General features: G+C 52.5%; 1 protein-coding gene across 2 annotated transcripts in view; it reads left to right on the forward strand.

Annotated features, from left to right (window-relative positions):
* The window catches only part of UIMC1 (ubiquitin interaction motif containing 1), a 73,229-nt gene extending 55,060 nt beyond the window's left edge, over positions 1–18,169 (forward strand). For both annotated transcript variants that reach the window (XM_004611435.2, XM_055127704.1), the window contains 5 exons: positions 13,322–13,385; positions 14,775–14,961; positions 16,376–16,439; positions 17,193–17,235; positions 17,696–18,169. In XM_004611435.2, the coding sequence (XP_004611492.2) occupies positions 13,322–13,385; positions 14,775–14,961; positions 16,376–16,439; positions 17,193–17,235; positions 17,696–17,906 (569 nt within the window). In that variant the 3' untranslated portion in view covers positions 17,907–18,169. The remainder of the gene's footprint in view (positions 1–13,321; positions 13,386–14,774; positions 14,962–16,375; positions 16,440–17,192; positions 17,236–17,695) is intronic.
* The last annotated feature ends 4,153 nt before the right edge of the window (positions 18,170–22,322 follow it).

Here is a 22,322-nt window from a genome sequence, read left to right on the forward strand (position 1 = left end):
TACTATTTTCTTGTCCCTAATTTGTGTTTCTTTTTATAAGATTATCCTCTGGGCCCAGAGAGAGCTCATCTCAATGCGCTGAGCACATGTTTTGCATACAGAGACCCACTTCCATCTCTGGTGCTACATGGACCCCTGAACACTGCTGGGAGCAAGGATCAGCCATGAGCACTGCCTAGTGTGGCCAGATTTTTTTTTTAAATCACTTAAGAATCATTCTCTGAGCTTTGTCCAGGTATCTCTGAGGTTCTTAGTTAATATTCTTAGGAGTTTATATAAATGACTTGTGATTTGCCTTTAGCATCAAAGGTGCTTTCTGGGTGTTTCCACTCCCTGTTCCAGCAAATTTGCAAACTGATCAGCCTGGACTGATCACCCCTTCTTAGGTGACCACGGGCAAAGCTTTCTTTCTAGAAGCAGAAGCAGTGCCAACCCTGCAGAAAGATCTGATTGGTGCGAACAGCAAGGGCATAGAGACTGGGAAAGGAATCTTGGCACCCGGGCAGGTTTAAGAAGGGCAGCTAGAAGGAGAAGGAATGTCTCGGTGGGAGGGAGCAGTAGCACAGTAGGTAAGTTGCTTGCCTTGCACACGGCCAGGAAAATCTCCGGCATCCCATAGGGTCCCATGGGCCCTGCTAGGAGTGATTTGTGAGTGAAGATCCAGGAGTAAATCCTGGGGGTCGGGGTGCGGGGTGGTGAGGGAGCAAGCGCTTTTTTCTCCCAAGGTTAGGATTCTGCCCACCCACTTGCCAGGCTCCCCTCATTTATTAAGAGGAGCAAGATGGTACTGGGAATACTTGTGAGCGGTGGATCATGTATGAGACCCCAGGTTCGACCTCTGGTAACACACACACACACACACACACACACACACACACACACACACACACAGACACACCCCCCCCCACACACACACACCCCTTTCCGTAGAGCCGGCTTGAGATCTGTCTTCTTTCAGTCTCTCATGTTTATTGTAGCCTTCTTCGTAATCGGCAAGTCCTAGAAACAGTCGATGTCTTTATGATGGATGAATAGATAAAATGTGGTATCTAGACACAGTGGGATATTATCATTCCAACAAAAAGAAGAAGAAAATGTCATTCGCGACATGGATGGATCTTGAGGGCATTATGCTAAGTGAAGTACGTCAGCCAGAGAAAGACAAATACTATGGGATCCCATTTATTTGTGGCATCTGGAAAAGACCCAGGCATACAAAGCACAGATTGATGCTTGCCAGAGATGTGAGGTGAGGGATAGGTAAACTCCCAGTTATGAAATAAATAAGTTCCAGGGATATAATGGACGGCCTGCGGGCTGGCGTTCATCACATGGTGTAGTAAGCATATTTGAAAGTTGCCAGGAGAAAAGATTTTCCAAATTTTCACGAGAAGGAAAGAAACTGGAAACTATTTGAAATGGGGTGGGGCACGGCAGTGATGTTGGAGGGCAGTAGTGATGGATGTTGACTACACTTCTGTGGTGATCATTTCTCGATGCACACACACACATATATAATATATGCACACACATATAGAGATGTATGTGTGTATGTATATATATGTCTGCCTTCATCCCCCCAGGTAGTGGCATGGGTCGGTAAAATGGGCACAAAAGGCAAAGCAAAGGCAAAGGGATGTTTGTGGGCTTAGCCGTTGCGTCGGCTCCTCCTTGAGGCGTGCTCGTCTCTGGTTCTGCCTGGAGTTTGCTGCCACAGTGCTGATTCGGCAAGGGCAGCGAGACTCAGCTCGGAGACCAGTTCTTCCACACCAGATGCGCGTGGTCCGCACTCTCTCTTCTGGGAGCGTTACAGCCACGTGCTGCCTTTCCTCCTCTGTCGTGGGAATGTCTCTGTTTGGCGGGAGCCACACTTGATGCTACTCAGAAACGGTTTCCAGCACTGTGCTCGAGTGGCCCCTGGCCGTGCTTGGGGGAACCAGGACAATGCCAGGGGTAGAATCAGGGTTGGCCGCTGCAAGGTAAGTGCCTGCAGCCTTGTGCTACTTAGTCTCAGGCACTTTCTGGACAACAACTTTTTTTCAAACTCTAGAATCTTTATTATGGCATCTCCATGATAGGCATTAATGAATTTTCTGGAAGCTGCATGTGGCAAAGGGCAGACTGGCTAATTTTGTGTCTGCTTGTTTCCTAGGTGTCTGTAGTCTTCTCTCTTTTTTCTCCCTCTGCATGCACTCCACCCGCCCCCCATACACACTCTCTTCTCTCTCTCTGTCTGTCCCTCGGATTTGCAGTGCCAGGTGTGGAACCCCAGGCCTTCCGCGCATAAGCAGTATACTACCACTGAGCTGCCTCCCCACGCTACCCCCCATCGTTTTTGCTCTTAGCTATATTTTGTCTGGGCTCCTTTCACCCCTCTTTCTGCCTTGCCGCCGAAATGCCAGGTCTCAAGACTCAATTTAGTGGTGTTCTTCTGCCAGGTGGGCGGATTCCTACCTTGAGACATAAAATAGCTCTTATTAACACCTGAGCCAATTGCCAAAGCACTGCGCGTCGCACCGCGGAAGGGATCTTCACAGCTCAGAACCACTTTGGAGAGGGAGCGAGTCACACTTTGCAATTCAGGCAGCGCGAGCTCGCATTTTTAGAAAGTTCATGAATTAAGATTAGATTAGTCATCTCCATTAGCACGATCTCAGCGCCACCAAGACTAACTCTAGCTCATGAACCCTAGGGAGGTGGGGTACCTCCTTTTCACCCTAAGATACTGGTCCTTGTCCAGCTTGTGATGCTTACAGATGTCCCAAGCTCATCTCCTTCCAGGACTACATGACACCGGAACTAGCTTTCTCCGTTGCGACATTTGGGTTACACCACCACCACTACCCCCCCACACACCCTGGTCAAGCATCAAAGCCTTGGTCAAGTTTTAGGAAGGCAGGAAAGAAGAATCTTCACCCTCCCCATCCTGGGAACTCAAAATCTGTTTCCATAGAATTGACCTGGTCGACTTTTCAGTGACCTGAAACAAACCCATGGGATGATTTCATAGCATTCTCTAGAGAAGAGCATTTGACTTGGTGTGGTTGGCTTGAGGGACCATATCTGGTGGTGGTGGGGCTGTACCTGGCTTTCCTCTCTGGAATCTCTCCTGGCAGTGCTCGGGAACCATTTGTGGGGCGAGGGATCAGCAGCATGCAAAGTAATCATCTTACCCCAACACTTTGGTTCAGAAAACAATGTGAATGGCGTTTGATTCCCGGTGTCCCATATGGTCCCCCGAGCATCATCAGAAGTAATTTCTGCATGCAGAACCAGGAGTATCCCCTGAGCATCAATGGGTATGACTCCAAAACCAAAAAATGTACGTGTTGCCCAGTTTCACGTGACCCATCTAGATTCAAACCCCAGCACCCCATAGGGTTCCCCTGAGCACTGAGCCCCAGGAGTAAGCCCTGAGTACCGTCGGGTGTGGCCCCCAAACACCACCCAAATGTCTCCCTCCTCATTGTTCTCAGAATTGATGGTAGAACTGTGTGTTGGTTTGAGACAGTAACAAGACTGTCATTTTCTGAGTCGAGGCGTCTCCTCTGTAAGGGGATTTTGGTGTAGGAAGAGGCTGACCTCAGGAAGGGGCACCTCTAGGTTGTTTGTCAGCTTTGGTTCTTAAATTGGACAATTCCATTTGCATAGATGTTCAGTTGTGCTTGTCACATGATCAAACACTTTCAAGAGCTTGTGCGTTTCTGTTCTGTTCCCACCATCCCTTTTGCTTTCTGAGGGGTCGAAGTCCAGTGGGCATTAGTGAAAGGCAGAAATGTAGAGCTGTCTTTCCACAGGAAGCAGTACTGTAGAAATATAGGCTTGGACTCAATTGCTGTTAGTGATTCTGTTTGGGGGGTTAGTGATTGGGCCACACCGGGGGTGCTCAGGGCTTACTTGTGGCTCTGTGCTCAGGGATCACTCCTGATGATGCTCCTAACCATATGTGGTACCTGGGGTCAGAGCAGGGTTAGCTGCATTTAGCTGCATGCAAGGCAAGCGCCTTTCTTGCTTTTCTCTCTCTCTCTCTCTCTGGCCCCAAACATTTTTTTTGTTCAATTCTAAAAGTGTTATTTGCTTGTTGGAAAAAAATTGGCAGTATAGAAAAATAATCATCCACGACTAATCAGCCCTAACCCAACTTCTCCACTGCCAATTACAGTTAATATTTTGGTTTATTTCCTTTCAGTCTTAATTTTGAATCCATCTCTATTTTGGCATAGTATTTCATCGTGCATTTGAACATGGGGCTGTTTAAATTTTCATTGTTATAAATAATGCTTTGATGAAATATCTTTGTCTCCCTCCTCATCTAAATTCACATGATTCCTCAGAGTCGATTCCCACAGAAGATTTGTGCATCTGAAGAAATGAATTCTTTTAAGAATCTAGATGTAAATTGTCAAATTGCTTAAGTAAAAATTCTAGCCCTTAAAGAAAAAGATTGAACTATAAATATTGTAATAAGTATTAGCAGGACCCAGAGACAGAACTGTTTCTCTAAGACCTCTAAATTATTCAATCCGTCATAGATTAAGGGATTTTGTTCATAAAAGTATAATAGTTCTAGGGCTCGAGAAATCGTACAAGGGTCAAGGCACTTGCCTCAATCCCCAGCACTTCATAGGGTCCTCCAAGCACTGCCGGGAGTGACCCCTGAGCATAGAGCCAGGAGTAGGCCAAACGCAACATTAGCAAAAATATAGCACAGACATTTAATTATCGAATCTAAATAAGAATTGTATTGGGTGGGGGTAAAAAAAAGAATTGTGTGGGGCTAGAACAATAGTGCAGTGCTAGCCAGGAATGATCTCTGAAGCAGATCCAGGGTTGATCTCTGAGCACTGCCAAATGTGGCCCAACCCAACCCCACGTCCTCCATGGTCCTCTCCAAAACAGGTATAGTTAGGGCTAGAGAGATACTACAGGGTTAAGGCACTTGTCTTACACGAAGTCACCCTCAATTCATCCCTGGCACCCCATAGAGTGCCCCGAGCACTGCCAGGAGAGATCCCTGAATACAGAATTAGGAGTAAATCCTGAGCATCTCTTGGTGTGACCCAAACACACTCCCACCCACAAAAAAAAAAAAAAAAAGAATTTCATGATATAAGGGTTCGTCTCGGGAGTGTCTCATCCCTTTAGCCTTGCAGCGGGCACATGAAGGAGAACGGTTTCTGAGCACCTTGGTCTTCACAGGAAAAGTGCTAAGCAGACGAGCTGTGCTTCTCTGATAAAGGCAGGGACTAACTCCAGCCGCACGGAAGGCGCTGCTCAAGAGCTCAGCCTTGGAGTGGGTCTTGAGAAAGCAGGCTGAGCTCGGAACGTGGAAGGAAATTGCTACACCGTGCGGAGGACCAAGGCAGCCTCTTTACGGCAAAGAGGGCGGCTCGGTACTGCCAACAGGCTTGGCGGCGAAGTCCCCGCTGGGAACTTCAAGGACTAAGGCCTCAGCTATTTTTTTTTTTTTTAATTTGCTTCTCAATGCATTGGGCCCTCTGGATCCCGGCCCCTGAGGGCTGTTAATAGAAGTGCTCCATGGCGGGCTGGAGAGAGAGTACAGCGGGGAAAGATGGACCCCACAGAGCCTGAGTGAGCCTGAGCACCACGGTGCTGGCCATTACTCCCAGCAGCGGTGCTCAGGGGCCCAGGTGGTGCTGGGACTCCAAGCTTGTACTCCAGGGCTTTGAGCCATCTCTCAGGCCCGTAGAGGGTGGGTTTTCTTGTTGTTTGGGTTTTCAAGCCACACGCAGTGGTGCTCGGGGCTTACCTTGTGGCTCTGTGGTCAGTCGTTCCCAGTGCCAGTGATTCAGTGGCCACCACACAGTCCTGTCACTCCAGCCCACATAGAGCTTTTGAGTTAGAAATTATCTTGAGAATGAAGAACAGCAAGTTGAGTTTAATACCTGAGAGAACAGGTCTGTTGAGTGGAACAAGAGGCAGACCAGGCTTGTTTCAAGAATTCTCTCAGATCAGGCTCAGAGATGCTTTCTTCTTAGTGTTTAAAAAAAAAAAAAGATTCATTTTATTCCGAAAGGCAAGAAGAGCACTAGACTTGTGAAGAAGATTCTCCCTTGCCGCACTGATTCATTAAAGATTGTTCAAGGGGCAAGAGAGATAGTCCGACGGGTAAAGTGCTGGTTTTGGACACAGCTGACCTGGGTTCGACCCCCAGCAACCCATATGATCCCCTTGGCCCTGCCAGGAGTGATCCCTGGGCACAGAACCAGAAGTAAGCCCTGAGCACTGCTGGGTGTGGCCCCCCCAAAAAAAAGGTATGTTCATATTGGATATGAATTTTGGTGTGTGTATATGGTGATGCTCGGGATTTACTCCTGGCTCTACCCCCAAGGATCACTCCTGATAGGCTCGGGAAACCATCGAAGGTTCTGGGGATCGAACCCAGATCAGCTGCGTGCAAGGCAAACACCCTCCCCACAATACCAGTGCTTCGGCACCTGGATGTCAGTTTTATAGCAGGCTTGTGGACTACTCGGGGCTGAACTGCAGTTCTACTTGGGGAGGTGACGTGGGAAAGCGGGCCGGCGAAGGCTGGGTGGGAAGGCCTCAGGCAGACGAGCACTTAGCCTTGGAGGGTGTTCTTGGGGCGCTGCTTTCCTGGCCACCACCAGCTACACTGCCTGAAGAATTCCGGGAAACTGGAGCCTGGACCCCGGGCAGAGGAAGTCAGAAGACCGTTGAGGCTGATGAGGCAAGCAGCTGCTACAGAGGAGGTTGAACCCATGGGGGAATTCTGAAGATCGTCTATCAGGATTCCAGGATCATTTCAAGAACAGGAAAGCCAAAACCCCCCATGCCCAAAAGTGGGATGTTGAAGTCTGCACTCAGGAATTACTCGTCTCCGGTGCTGGAGATCGAACTTGGTCAGCCGCCTGCAAAGCAACATCCTTCCTACTGTCCTCTTTGCAGCCTGAAAGGCGGATGGTGCTTCCCCAGGAGCGGGTGGCCCAATGGGACTGTCACCTCCTCGCTAGTGGGGCATTCCAGCTGTCTGCCTGCTTCAGAGGGATAGTACAGTGACTTAGGGAGCCGGTCTTGCATGCAGCTGACCCAGGTTCAATCCCCGGCACCCCATGTGCCCCCATGAGCACCCCCAGAAGTGATCCCCTTAGTGCAGAGCCAAGAATATGCCCTGAGCATCACTGGATGGGGCCCCCAAAACAAAGGACAAAAAATGAAGATTGAGAACTTCCCTTGCTTTGTGGGGCCACTGAAGGTAGCAGTTAGTCACCCAGGGCTTCTGTTTCGCGTCCTGGGAGACTGGCTCAGGGCACAGAGGAGCCGTTTGAAATTGTGTTGGATGTGATCGAGCGTTACATGAGTATGTATCTCCATAAGGGCAGATGATGCAGTGGAAGATGGGGTGAATGGCGGGTGGCCCTTTGGATCGGAACTTGGCAGGGGGTCTTGAAGGAGGCCAGCCGTGTGCAAGTTGGATGCACCTTCCCCATGCAGGTGGGGTGCCCACAGCTCGTGATGCTGCAGCCAGGCTGGGCTCAGCCACAGCACCACACCTCCCTGCGGGTGACTGTCTGCCAGGGTGGTTTGGAGGTTACGGGAGCCAAGCCGAGAAGACGTGCCCATCATTCTGCCAAAGTGCTCTTCCTGGTCTGATTTCCAAGCCTCCCCCGGGAGCCATTGTCCGCCCCGTTTACTGTTCAGGCCCCAGCGCGTTTATTTCTGACTCCTCCTTTGGAGTCGGGAAGCCGGTGTGCTGATGTTTATGTAATTGTCCCGTGACACTTTGGTTATTGTCCGTTCCGTCGGTGAGAGTGAACTTGGAGGCCACTTAAGACAAACCCCTTGGGCTGGAGAGACAGCCCAAGCGGGTAAGGCGCTTGCCTTGCACGCAGCTAACCTGGCTTCAATTCCTGGCGTTGTATATGGTCCCCTCTTCGGCACTGGGTGTGGGCCAAGTCTCCCTCAGCCCCAGCAAATAATAATAATAATAATAATAATAATAATAAAAACCTAACCCAAATTTGATTTGATTTTGTTTAGGCTTTATCCTGGGATGCTTAAAGTTGACTCCTGGTTCTTTGCCCAGGGTGAACCCTGGCAGTACTCAGGGAGGGGACCCTGTGCATTGCGGGGGGTTGAACCAGAGTCTGCCGAAGATGAGGCAAGTCCTTTCTCCTCTATCTCTCCAGCGCTGAGATAGAACCTAAGCCTAAATTACTTTTTTTTTTCTATTGGGTCACGCCTGGCGATGCACAGGGGTTACTCCTGGCTCATGCTCTCAGGAATTACTCCTGGCAGTGCTCAGGGGACCATATGGGATGCTGGGAATCGAACCCGGGCCAGCTGCATGCAAGGCAAACGTCCTACCCACTGTGCTATCACTCCAGCCCCAGAACCTAAATTTTAAGACTGACCGGCAGGCACAGCTTCTTGAATATTTGTATGAGGCTGAGACAAACCTGCAAGAATAATCATGAGGATTAGATCATAGTAACTGATGTTTTCTTTGCCATGGAATTTCCTCCCTCTCTCCTTCCCTTCCAGTGCTCAGGGCTTACTCCCGGTGGTGCTTAGGGGACCCTGGGGAGTCGTGCCAGGGATCAAACCAGGATCTGCTATACGGATTCCTCACTGTTCTCTCTCCAGCCCTACTTATAACTTTTTTTTTTTTTTTGCTTTTTTGGGTCACACCCAGCAATGCACAAGGGTCACTCCTGGCTCTGCACTCAGGAATTACCCCTGGCGGTGCTCAGGGGACCATATGGGATGCTGGGAATCGAACCCGGGTCGGCCGCGTGCAAGGCAAACGCCCTACCCGCTGTGCTATTGCTCCAGCCCCCCTACTTATAACTTGATTTGATCATGTAGTGTGGACTTTGCCCAGAGCTGGGAGGTAAATGCTGTTTTCTTTTAGCTTGGTTAGTTGGTTTGGGGCCACACCCAGCAGCAGTGCTCAGGACTCACTCCTGGCTCTGTGATCATTCCTAGCAGGGCTCGGGGGAACCACATGGGGTGCCACAGACCCAGCCCAGAATTGACGGCGTGCAAGACAAACGCGCCACTGTACTCTCTCCAGCCCCGTAGGTGCTGTTTTCCTTCATTTGGTAGCTTAGACTCAGGGGCAGGAGCTTGGCTGAGATGACCCAATGGATTGTTAAACCCCATCTTGGCCTTCATTGCAAAAAATTTTACCCTGCAGTCAGAGAGCTCTCCATCCACAGTCTTGCTGCGTTGTGATTGAATAACACCAGGCGAAGACGCAAGAGCAGCTTCTTGGAGGCTATTTCCGTCTCCTGGCGGGTGTTTCCAGGGAGGGCCAAGTGGTGGCCGGGTTGCAGGACACCAAGTGCCTTTCTCACTTTGCCCACGTCGCTGCTGTCCTGGTGGTGTCGTCCTCAGGCGCCGTGGCTCCCTCGGGTTGCTGTTCCCCAGAGCAAGGTTTCTAGATTGAGGTTCCAGACGGCCGACTCTGCCTGTGGCCCTTGAACTGGCCCTGTCACACTGCAGCACCTAGATCAGCACCACTGGTGTCGAAGGGGATGAGAAAACACCCGTGCCAGCCCACTGTCGACCTAACCAGTAGGCCTCGAATTCGAGGGCGGTTGCCAGCGTCCTGCCGCCTCAGTCCCCTCAAACTCCCCTCCCCGCTGCCATTACATGCACCACACATTCCCTTCCTCTCTCTCCTTTACCCTCTCCCCTCCCAGGAGAGGCAGCCCGCTCTTGCTGAGGAGTAGATGCTTCTTTGAGAAATAGTCCAGGCCTTAAGGCCCTGACCTTGCATGCAGGTTATCCTTGTTCACTCCCTGACCATGGGGTCCCCTGAGCATAGAGCCAAGCCCCCACTTCCCCCCTCAATAGCAGAGTAATGAATCAAGCCTCATTTGCATTGCTTTTCGGGGCCCTGTGCTTTGTTGGTTTAGCTCTGATCTTGACTGGTTATTAACTCTTCTTTTGTCCTCTGTAAAAGGCAGAGAATGGTGATCAGGGTTGCTGGAAGAATTAAGAAATTCCACTTCCAGGGGCTGGAGCGACAGCACAGCGGGTAGGGCATCTGCCTTGCACACGGCCAACCCAGGTTCCATTACCAGCATCCTATATAGTCTCCTGAGTGCAGAGCCAGGAGTAACCCCTGTGCATCGCCAGGTGTGACCCAAAAAAGAAAAAGGAAAAAAAAACCAAAGAAATTCCACTTCCAGAGGGCCTAGCACAGAGTATGTTCCCATAAATTCAGAGCTTTTTAGGGGCCAGAGCAATAGTACAGCAGGTAGGGCATTTGTCTAGCACGCAGCTGACCAGGTTCAATTCCCAGCATCCCATATGGTTTTCTGAGCACCGCCAGAAGTAATCCTGAGAGCAGAGCCAGGAGTAACCCTGAGCATCACCGGGTGTGACCCAAAAAGAAAAGGAAAAAAAAAATTCAGAGCTTTTTACACACACACACACACACACACACACACACCTCTCCAAATCCGTTGCTCTGATTTCATTTGGCAGATAATGATTAGCATCTCCTCTGTGCTTGGCTGCGCCGAGACTGATGGAGGGAGGAAAGCAAAATGTCTGAAGGTAGCCCAGAGTTCAGAAAGTTGCAGGGGAGAAACGGCAGCCAGGCACAGAGCCAGAAATGGGCAGGGTGCGGCAGAGGTGTACGGGCAGCGCAGCGGGCAATTAATTCTTGTTCTGTCTCTGTCTGTGGCGTGGTTGGCGAGGGCTTCTGGGGGAGACATACAGGGGAGTCCAGATGGGCTACAAATAGAAAACGAGAGAAAACATCTCTTAAAAGACTCCCATAATCTGGGAGATGCCAGCCTTTTCAAGAATTGATTTCAGCCCGGCACTTGATAAAATCTCTCCTGCAGTCCTTGTACGAAAGATGGAGAAATGTGGGCTGCCTGATAGAATAGGAGGTGGGTTTGAAGGTGCTTGTATAACTTCTGTCCAGGCTGCCTTTCTATTGCACTACTTTATTTGTCCGGACAGCCTCTGGATTGAGAGGGCCTTAGGAATAGATTCTTGGGCCTGAGCGATAGTGTAGCAGGGCAGCCATTTGCCTGGCACTCAGCTTTCACCTAGCTTCGATCCCCGGCATCCCATATGGCCCCCCTCCCAGCACTGCCAGGAGTTAATTCCTGAGTGCAGAACCAGGAGTAACCCCTGAGCGTCTCTGGGTATGGCCCAAGCCGACTTCCCCTCCTCTGCCTGCAAGCAAAAAAAAGGAAAGAAATAGATCTTCTTTGGGGCCAGGCAAGGAGTATAGGGTACAGGAGGGGTGTTGCTTGCCTTGCGCACCGCCAACCCCAGTTTGATCCCTGGTGCCACATATGGACCCACAAGTAAGTCCTAATCGTCATTGATTATGACCCCAAACCCTCCCCTGCCAAATAAAACAAACCAAACAAGGATGAGACCAAATAGTCTAGAGGTTAAGCCACTTGTTTTGTATGCCACACGCCAACCCCACTTTAATCCCTGCACCATCTTCGGTCCCTGAGACCCGCCAGGAGTGATCCCTGAGCACAGACCCAGGAGTAAGCTCTGAACACTGCCAGGTGTAGCACAAAACCTAAACCCCTTAGGAAAAAAATATTTACGTCAAGCTGGGGGCCAGAGATATACTACAGAGGGTCTTGCCTTTCGTGTCGCTGGCCATCGGGGACCCTATGGGAGCCAGGAATTGAATCCAGAGCGTCCATGTGCAAGTCAGGCTCCTTAACTGCTGTCCTTTCTCAAACCCTGGTCTCATTCTAACCTGTTAATTCTTAATTCACTTAATACAGAAATGTCTACTGTTGAAAAAAGGCCACCTTCTACTCCAGTTGTCCCTGTCATTGTCCCCTGGGACAAACACGATTAATAGTTGCTTGTATGATCTTATTGTATTATGCATATTTCATTACACAGGTGTTAGAATGACTTGAAAGTATGTGCCGTTTCCCTTAGTAAAGTGTCAGATCCTTAAGAGGAAGGACCCTGAGGCTGGAGAGGAGAAGATGCCAGCGTTGCATGCAGCCCACCTGGGATCCATCCCTGGCACCCCATGGGGCCCCCCAAGCACTACCAGCAGCTGCTCTGGAGCCCAAGACCAGGAATAACCCCTGAACACCACCCCCACCCCAGAATTCAAAAACAGAATAAGGATCCCATTTTCATAATTGTGGTAGTTCCCCAAATTATTTCCACATGGATGCAGTTCAGGAGACGCACGGTTATGAAAACGAAACTTAAACCGGGAAGAAGTTGGGCTTCTCTGGGAGCACGCCACCGTTTCCTCCGTTGTCGTCGTTGGGTCGCGGCAATCATTTCTCCGCCCTCCCCCACCCCGCTTCTTGGATGAAGACGTAGAACCGCATCCTTGTCATCTGTGTCGATGACACAGAGCTGGAAAAGGGAGCTAATAACAGCAGATGACAGGATCAGGCAGCAGATGAGCTCCCCAGAATGCAATGTTCCGCTGACGGGAACAAGGACAGAGCTGAAGTCCCCATGTCTGCTGGGGGTGGGAGGGGAGCGACGGGGGGTGGGCAACGCAGCCCCCGGCGGCGGCATGCAGGAACCCTTTTTAATAACACTGTGTATCCCGCCGGTCTGGGAAGCCAGGGGCCGGCACGGCAGTGTCTCAGCCCCTCGCCAGGCTGGCAGCGAGCGAAGCCAGCAGCATTAGCTAAAGCGGAGGCGACCTTCCGAGGACTGCCTCCTGGGCCTGTTCTCTTGACTCGTCAGGCTCCTGGTGGGGTGCCACACATAGAAAACAAATTTAGGTGCACCCACAGAAAACATGATTTGGGCCCGAGTGGGTACAGCGGGTATGATGTTTGCCTTGCACGCGGCCAATCCGGGTTCGCTCCCTGGTACCCCACAGGGTCCCCTGAGCACCTCCAGGAGTGATTCCTGAGTGCTGAGCCAGGAGTACCTCCTGAGCATCGGCGGGTATGACCCAAAAAGCGACCTCCCCCCCAAAAAAAAAAGTCAACATGCTGTGTTGAATCGAGTGACAGCACAGGGCCAGGGAGAGTGGGGGATTAAGGCTCGCCTTTGAACTCCCTTCCCTGTGACTTTTTTGTGGGGAGGGAGTGTTGGGGCCATACCCGCAGAGCTGGGCAGGGACGGGGAGGGTGACTTGTGGCTCAGTGCTCAGGGCTCCGTCCTGGAGGGACTGGGAGACTGGTGCTGGTGCTGGGGGTTGAACCTGGATTGGCCGCGTGCAGGGCAGATTCCCGCCATGTTGCTGTATTGTCTCTGGGCAGAGCCCCCTTGCCAGCTTCCTGGTGGAAGGAAAGAGCAGGTTTGCTTTGCTTTCTTTTTAATTCATCCTTTGCTTTGCTTTTGTGATTCAAAGTGTTGACTCGGAGGCAAAAAGAGGCCCGGAGTAGGAGCTTAGGCGAGACTTCTGATGCTGACAAGTGAGTAAGGGGTAGGGGTGGGGGGCAGGGGGGTGGAGTTGGGGTGGGGAGGGTGTTCAGCTGCATGGCCCCGGTTCAAACCCACTCCCTGCTTCCCCTCGTTTTGTGAGCCCCAGGTGCCTTGCTTTGCCTCTCACGGGTTCATAACCCATAACCCTGTGGATGAGGTGGCGTCTATCCCTTTCCATGACCCTAAGACAACCCAGCTGTGCACACCCCCACACACCCCACACACAACTCCGCTTCCTCCTTGTTCACCGCCGAGCCCAGCTGCGGCGTTTGTGCCGCTTCGGGGAAGCGGTTGTTTTGCCAAGGAAACCGGAGTTGAGTTGCAAAAGGTTGGGCAACGCAGAAGACTTCCTGAGTTCCGGGGTTCAGCGTGACTATGAAAGTGCGCCCCAAGGGCAGGGTGAGTGCCCTGCCCACCGTGCCTGGCCAGAGCAGGCCTGACAGTCTGGGAGTCTTTGGTTCACCCCGGCTGAACTGACTGTTGGCGCCTTTAGATCCTACTGGAATGCCCCAGTCTCCTCTTCCGTCCTCCCCGTCTCTCTTCTTCCCTTTCCCGCCCCTCTTCTTTCTTCCTGTCTCTTCCCTCCTGCCTTCCCCTCTCCTTCTCCCTCTCCAGTTCCTCTCTTCTTTTACCCCTCCGACCCCTCCTCTCCTCTCCTCTCCCCTCCCCTCCCCTCCCCTCCCCTCCGCTCCCCTCCCCTCCCCTGTAGTTCTCTCATTTCCCCCCCCCCAATCTTTCCTTTCTCCCGGTTTTTTTCCTGCTGGGTGTGGCCCAAATCCCCTGCCCCCCCCTCAAAAAAGAAGATTCCATTGTCACAGATGGATGCCCAGGAACCCTTCTCTAGAGGACAGTTTCCTCTCTAAAAATAACCATGAAATTTGGCAAAAGCCCCTGGTTTAATCGACACTCCCGGGCCCTTCCTAGTCGCCTGGGTGCCGGGTGGTAGAATTCAGGAAATCGGCCTGGCGACAGGACTTGATTTACTAATCAGACAAGTTCATCCACTCTAGTGAAACCGTCGTCTTGATTTAATGCTTATGGTGTTCCTTTTCCATCTCAATTTTAACTTCCCTTTGCAAAGGGGGGGGCGACTGATCCCACTTCATTTCGGTAGCGTTTGATGGCATATTTTATGTGACGCGCAATCAGCGGTGTTGGAGATCGTTAGAGGAGCTGATTTCATTATCATCCACTGCCAGCGTGACAGGGGGGCAGCCTGGGGAAACCACTCATCACTCAGCCACGTGGGGGGCAGTTTCTTGGCGAGCCGGGGCCGAGAGTAGGCGCTCGAGAAGAGAGACCTCAGGGCCCCGGCAGGATCCCCCACGCGCGGCCCCAGCTCACGCCTCTTGCTCTCCCCTCACTTCCCGGTGGGCCAGGAATGAGAAATGTTACCTCTGCAAAGCCCGGGTCCCATTCCGAGACTATCATGGGCACGTCATGGCCTGTCTGCGCCTCGCCAAGAAGGCCACCAGCAGCCGGGGAGAAACGTCGGGGCATTGGCAGCACTCGGGCTCCTCCGCAGAAGGCAGGCAGCCACCACCCCGGCGCCAGGGGAACCCCAAGGTACGTGTGGGGCGCTCTGGAAAAGGCTTCCTGGCCCTCTGGGAGGGTGTCTCCTGGGAGAGGGGGGCTCTCTTACCCTCTGCTGCCATTCCCCCCCTCCCCTTCCTCAGTTTATCTCGAAGCAAGATTTGTGCTTTGCAAAATTCTTCCATTGTTTTAGGGGCCAGAGAGCTGGCACTTGGCCTTGCATGCGATTGAGGCCTGATTGGAATCCCAGTAGCCAGAGTGGGCCCCCGGGCACCACCAGACATGGCCCGGCACACCCACAGACCAAAACCAAAAATACAACAAAGGGTTATTTTTATTTATATTTTTACTTATATGGTACACAAAATTTCCTCCCCCCCTCCCCAGCCCCGGAGGTTTTTTTGCTTTTTGGGTCACACCCAGCAATGCACAGGGGTTACTCCTGGCTGTGCACTCGGCAATTACTCCTGGTGGTGCTCAGGGGACCCTATGGGGTGCTGGGAATTGAACCCGGGTCGGCCTCATGCAAGGCAAATCCCCCCCCCCCGCTGTGCTGTTGCTCCAGCCTCTGAGTTTTAAATATAGTTGATGCTATACTCTGTATGTGTGTGCCTTAACACAGTAGGGGAAGCACACCTCTCGGGGCATCTTCTTCAGGTAGTGTTGTTGTTGCTGCTGCTGCTGTTGCTACTGTTGTTGTTGTTTTGATTTGGGGGCCACACTCAGCAGTGCTCAGAATCCTGGATGTGCTCAGGGCACCGTGTACAGTGCCAGGGCTGGCTGTGTGCAAGGCAAGCGCCTGGCCTCCTGGACGGTCACCTTTCTAGCCGCAGGGAATGTTTGGGGGTAGGCTGGGAACTCTTCCTGGTTTGGACTGACTGTCCTCAGGCCAGGAACCCTCCAGCGTGTTCGAGGGACCCTATGCAGTGCCGAGGATTGAACTTGGACTGACTTCAGGCAAGGCAAGCGCCTTAGCCCTCTTCTGTCTTGTCTGGCCCCAAGAATTATTTTTCTTGGGTGTTTGGGCCACACTTGGTTGGTGCTCAGGGATCACTCCTAGAGGGTCTTGGAGGACTCTGTGGGATGCTGAGGACAGAACCCAGGTTGGCTGCGGGCAAGGCAAGTGCCTGATGGATTGTCCTGTTGCTCGGGCCCCATGGCCCCATAGCTTCCTTCCCAAGATGTCACAGCTCAGAGGCTACTAGACGTCCGCACTTGTGGAATCCTTTGTCCTGGCCCTGAGATGTTATTGGCATAACAGTGTACCCTGTCCCCGCTGGCTTCCTTTTCATGGATGTGCGTCCGTTACTCGAAAGCCAGAGAACTTTCCTCGAGCCAGGCGCCACACCTCTTCTCTCTCGGAGGCAGGTGTGAGAAGGGTTCCAGAAATTGTGATTTTGCTTCTCGGCCGGGTGGTAATAGCCCTTTCATCTGTCTGCTCTCCCAGGAAAAAGGCCGCAGTGAAGGCCGACTGCTCAGTGTCTTGGAACAGTCTGAACACCAGACAGCAGGTGAGAAGACAACACACACACACACACACACACACACACACACACCAGTCCAGTGCTCCTAGCTTCTGCCAGGCACACACACACACACAGAGCCCAATGTTTGTAGCTTCTGCCAGGCCTGCACACACACACACACACACACACACACACACACATACATATACACACACACACACTTTAGCATGATGAGATGGGAATTGAGACTCATCAGGCAAACTAGTTTTTGTTGTTTCTTTGTTATTGTGTTTGTCTTGGAGCCACACCTGGCAGTGCTCAGGGCTACTCCTAGACTAGAGTGGAGCTTTTGCTTAAGCCTGCTGAGATGAGTTCATTGCCACCAAGCAGATCTGGTGTGTGCCTTCTGGGGACTGTGGAAAAGCAGCTGCCGGGGACACACAGCCATTCCTTGACTGCAGGCAGAGACACACACACTCACACCACACCCCACACCACCACCACCCCCCGCTGCCTGCCTGCAGACAAACACATGCACAGACAAAAATACATACACACACACTGCAGACACGTGCAATGTCCTCATTCCTCCAGTGCAGATTCAGAGTGGGTTGCTTCCAAGCTGGCCCCTTCCACAGGATTCCCCTCTGGTCCTTGGCCGTGGGAGTCGAGCAGTCACAATTCAGGAGGGGGTGGGGAGCCACACACAGTTGCAGTGGCAGCCCCAGGAAAAACAAGGGCGCAGGGCGGGGGAGCAGCCTCGGCCACGCTCTCAGCGACCTCCTCTCTCCTCTGCAGACGCCGAGGTGAAGGTTGAGTCTTCAGGGGCAGGAACCTGCAGGTAAGCGGGCCGGGGCCCCCAACCTGTGGCTGCCAGCACTTCCAGGACCCTGGACCCACATTTAACTGGCAGGCTCGAGGCCAGGAATCACCCAGGCCCGGGCCACGTGGCCTGCTGTGTGCTCCCTGGCCTTCATGGTTGCCGGGGCTCCGAACTGATTGGATTCTCGGGGTAACTTGCGGTGTCTGAACCAGGTACACCAAGGGTGTAGCTGCTACTTCCCGTCTGCCTTGCACTCAGCTTCCCCTGTAGTTGGGAATCAGGCCACACCTCCTCCTCTGGTTAAAGAGATCCAGAGCGTGTGGAAGCCGGTCCAGAAGCTCCGAGCTCCACGCAAGGCACCCCCCAGACTTGGTGCCCTGGGCCCGGGTGCATATTGAATATGGCATTTTGCGTGCGCGCGCGCGCACACACACACACACACACTCACACACACATTCCCCCCACCCCTTTTTTCTAGGGTGCCCTCTTCTGGGATGGAAGAAGCTGGCTGCAGCAGAGAGAGGCCTACTTCCCTCGCCGCGCTCAACCTCAGTGAGTCGCCCATCAAGTCTTTTGTGCCTGTTTCCGAAGCCACGGATTGCTTGGTGGACTTCAAAAAGCAGCTCGCTGCCCCGCCAGGGAGCCGGCCACGGACCAAAGGTGGCAGAGGCAGGAGGAAGAAATCCTGAAGGCCTTTGGGCCCGAAAGTTGGCAGAACCGTTAGCAGTTAATGGGGGGGGGTGGTGGCGGGGACGGGGGGCTGGGCGGGGGAGGCTGCTTGGTCCTCGCAGCCTCTGGTTCGTTGTTGGGCTCGGCGAGGTGGTAGTTGCCACTGCGGCCACTCAGCGTTCTGTTACTTGTTTCCTGCGACCTCTCCAGACACCTGTGTTTCTAACAGCCTGCTGGAGTTTCCTTCCGAGTTAAATGGAAATATATTTATGTTTGTATTTTTCTGGTGCGTCTTGGTGCTTTTTGGTTTGTTTTTTTTTATTTTCCTTGGGTCCCGGGGTTTGTGGTGAGGCAGCTCAAGGGCTGGAGCGAGTCCTGAGACTCAGAGAAGATGTGGATCTACATGAAGCCCGTTATTTGTCTCTGGCACACCGCCAGAGTCACTGCATGAGAGGGCACCCAGTTCCTGGGAGCGGGGTCCCCTTAGAGCTTGCTAGAAGCAGGCCACAGCCACTGACGCCTCCTTTTGATTCTGCTGTCCCTGCCGTTCCACAGCCTGGGACTTCATCTCACTTCTTCACCCAGTCAAGAATTCTCAGGGGCTGGGGCTGGTGCAATAGCACAGCAGGTAGGGTGTTTGCCTTGCACGCGGTCGACCCAGGTTTGATTCCCAGCATCCCATAGGGTCCCCTGACCACCGCCAGGAGTAATTCCTGAGTGCAGAGCCAGGAGTAACCCCTTGCAAACAGGCTAGCCCCAGAGAGCAGGAGCTGCCAAGGAGAAGCGGAGTCTGGGCGACGTGACAAACGGGATGCATTGGGGTAGCCCAGCGCAGGCTTTCTGGCCTGGGGACGTCCTCCCAGTGTGCTCCTGTCCTTGTGGTTCAGACCCTGCTTTGCAAAACCACAGGCTTGGGAATTTCTGCTGCTTTACTCCTCTGCCAGTTGTCTGCAGGTGCCCCTTCCGCCATCTGTTCTAGAAAGCAGCTCTCACCTTTGTTCGGGGCCCAGTTTTAGGGCCACAGGCTCTGCTGGGTCCGCCATAATTAACACTGAGTTCAAGGGGATCCGAGGGATAGTACAGCGGGGTAGGGTGCTTGCCTTGAACACGATCAGTTTGAGTATGACCCCTGTCATTGTGTAAGGGACCCCCAGAGCCTGCCAGGGGTGGTCCCTGAGCACCGCTGGGTGTGGCCCCAAAACAACTAAAGAAATGGAGTGCAGGACCAGAGAGTATAGTGGGTCAGGGTGCTTGCCTCAAAGAGTTGACCATGGTTCAATACTCGGAACCCCATATGGTCCCCCAAGCCCCACCAGGATTGACCCCTGAGCACCCTGGGTATGGCCAAAAAAAAAAAGACCACCTGAGTTTTTCCACTTTCCAGCATATCAAATGTTTTTTCACTGGTTTTGAATTTCCATAACACCCTAAGCACCATCAGGTCCCCGTCCAAAAAATAATAATTACTGGATTCCTGTCTGCTGTGATGACTAGAACTGAGATCCTGGCGTTCCGGAGATGACTAAGAATCATTCTCTCTGAGGCCCAGTACCTGGTGGTCGAGGGGCATGTGGCCAAGCCTGGTTTGATCCCTAGCACTGCATATGTTGCCCTGAGCACCACTAGGGGTCACTCTTAAGCACAGAGTCGGAAATAGCCCCTGACCACTGCCACGTGTGGCCTAAACTCCCTGGTCAGTAATCCAATGGGCACCCTCCCCAGCATGGCCCATGAGACCTCTCACTTCTTGGGGTCACACTGCCCTGGCTGTCTCTGCACACTCTCTGGGCAGATTTAGAAGGAAATGCAGGTGCTGGAGCAACTATAGCAGGTAGAGCATTTGCCCGGCATGCAGTCGACCCAGGTTCAATTCCCGGCATCTCATATGGGTCCCGAGTCTGCCAGGAGTAAGCCCTGAGCACTGCAGGGTGTGGCCCTAAAATTGAAAAAAGGAATTGCGAAATCCCGCCTTAGCTGGTGACTGGTAAGGGGTGGCGAAAGTCGGGGGTGGGACTTGGGGACGGTATAACACGGAAACAGTTTTCACTCTGGGGTGTGACCAGCACAGTGAGATACCACATTTGGAGAGCCAGGAGAGTTTCAGCCTGAGACAGTGACCCGCGGCTGCTGTTGAGGTAAGCAGGCGCCCCCCTGCCCCTCGTCCCCTCTCCTGCCTCAGCTTCTGCTCGGCCTCTGCGGAGAATGATGGAACCCCGAGTCCACCAAGCCAGGTGTCCCTCGGGACAACACCCGCTAGCTGGAGCCGAAAGACTTCCAGTCACTCAAAGAAGAGCCAAGTAGGACCAGAGCCATAGGACGGCGGGGTTGGGCCTTGCCTGGCACACGCCTCTCCCAGGTTCAATCCTGGCACCCACTAAGGTCCCCCCGCAAACTTCACCAGGAGTGATCCCTGAGCACAGAGCCAGGTATAAGCGCTGAGCACTGCCTGGTGTGACTTCAAGACAACACAAAAAATATGGGGCTGGAGCGATAGCGGCTCTCCGAGAGGGGCGGAGGAGACCATATGGGATGCTGGGAATCGAACCCGGGTCGGCCACGTGCAAGGCAAACGCCCTAATATTAATAATAACAACAACAACAACAGGACACTGCTGGATGCAATAGATTCTTCTCCAAGAGGGTAAACACTAAAATTTATTGGGGGGGGGTCTCAAATAAACCAGAGTTGAGCAAAGAGATAGCACGGGGTAAGTGTTGAGGCACTTCCCCTGCATGCAACTGACCCTGCTTCAATTTCTGGCACTATACAATTCCTGGAGCATGACCAGGAGTGAGCTCTGAGCACTGTAGGGTATGGCCAAAAATCCAATCCCCCCCCCAAAGAATAGACCTGGGGCCAGAGCAATGGTAAAGCAGTAGGACATCTGCATTTCGTATACCCTGCCAGCCTGGTTCAATCCCTGACGCTCATATGGTCCCCAAGCCTGACAAGTGTTTCCTGAGCACCACTGGGGGAAAAAAATAATTGTAGAACAGATGATGGGAAAAGTGAATATGGGGGCACTGGAGCAATAGCACAGCGGGTAGGGTGTTTGTCTTGCACGCAGCCGACCCGGGTTCGATTCCCAGCATCCCATATGGTCCCCTGAGAAATACCAGGGGTGATTACTGAGTGCAGAGCCAGGAGTGACCCCTGTGCATTGCCAGGTGTGACCCCAAAAGCAAAAAAAAAAAAAGTGAATATGGGGTGAGGAGGGCGGAGTGCTAGAGAGAATACAGTGAGTAGGGTGTTTGCCTGGCACGTGACTAGTTCAATCCCCAGCACCCCAGATGGTTCCCAAGCACCGCCAGAAGTGATCCCAGAATGCAGAGGCAGGCATAAGTTCAGAACACCTCTTAACTGTGGCCCAAAAACTATATATATAAAAAAAAAAAAGCAGAGGGTGGGGGTCAGAGCAACAGTATAGCAGATAGGGTGTTTGCCTTGCATCCAGCTGAGTAGAGTTCAGTTCCCGGCATCCCGTATGGTCCCTCAAACCCTGCCAAGAGTGATGCCTGAGCACAGAGTAAGCCCTGGAGTTAGCCCTGAGTACTGCCAGGTGTGGCCCTAAAACAAAAGAGAGTGGCTGAGAGGGCCAGAGAGATAGTACAGCGGGGAGGGTGTTTGTCTTGCCCGCGCTGACCAGGGTGCGTTCAGTCCCTCGCATCCCATATGGTCCCCCGAGCACCACCAGGAGTAATTCCTGAGTGCAGAGCCAGGAGTAACCCCTGAACATTACCGGGTGTGACCCAAAAAGAAAAAGAGTGAGTGAGTGAACAAACGTTCCAGCCAGCTGGCATCAAACATGCAAGTTTCCCACACCTACCCCCAGGGCTCTTTCCAAAGCTGATTGCTGTAGGTCCCTGGTTGCATCCTCGATACCCATCATGTCCTCTGTGAAACTCATCGCATTTGATGGAAACTGTAGGGATAGGCGACTTTGCAATGAGCTGATACAAACTGATTTCTTGATACTAGGCAAAAATTAATAAAGGAAAATTTTTAAAAATTCCTCAGGGCCAGAGAGATAGTACAGTGGGTAGGGCACTTGCCTTGCATGCATCTATCTCACCCAGGTTCAATCCCCGGCACCCCACATGGTCTCCTGAACCTACCAGGAATGATTCCTAAATGCAGAGGAATAAGCCCTGAGCATTGCTGAGTGTGGTCCCAACACACACACACACACACACACACAATTTGGTGACTGGGCTGGAGCAATAATACTGCTGGTAGGACGCTCGTCTTGCATGTCGCCAACTGGGGTTCAATCCCCAGCACCCAATACGGTCCCCCAAATACCACCAGGAGCAGTCCCTGAGCACCTAGCCTGGAGTAACCCCTGAGCATCACCAGGTGAGAAGACTTGGGGCTGGAGAGAGCATATCATGTTGGGGCACTTGCAGACTTGATCCCCAACACTACACAGGGTCCC

This window comes from Sorex araneus, chromosome 2, assembly GCF_027595985.1.
Source record: "Sorex araneus isolate mSorAra2 chromosome 2, mSorAra2.pri, whole genome shotgun sequence".
NCBI classification, from domain to species: Eukaryota; Metazoa; Chordata; class Mammalia; order Eulipotyphla; family Soricidae; genus Sorex; species Sorex araneus.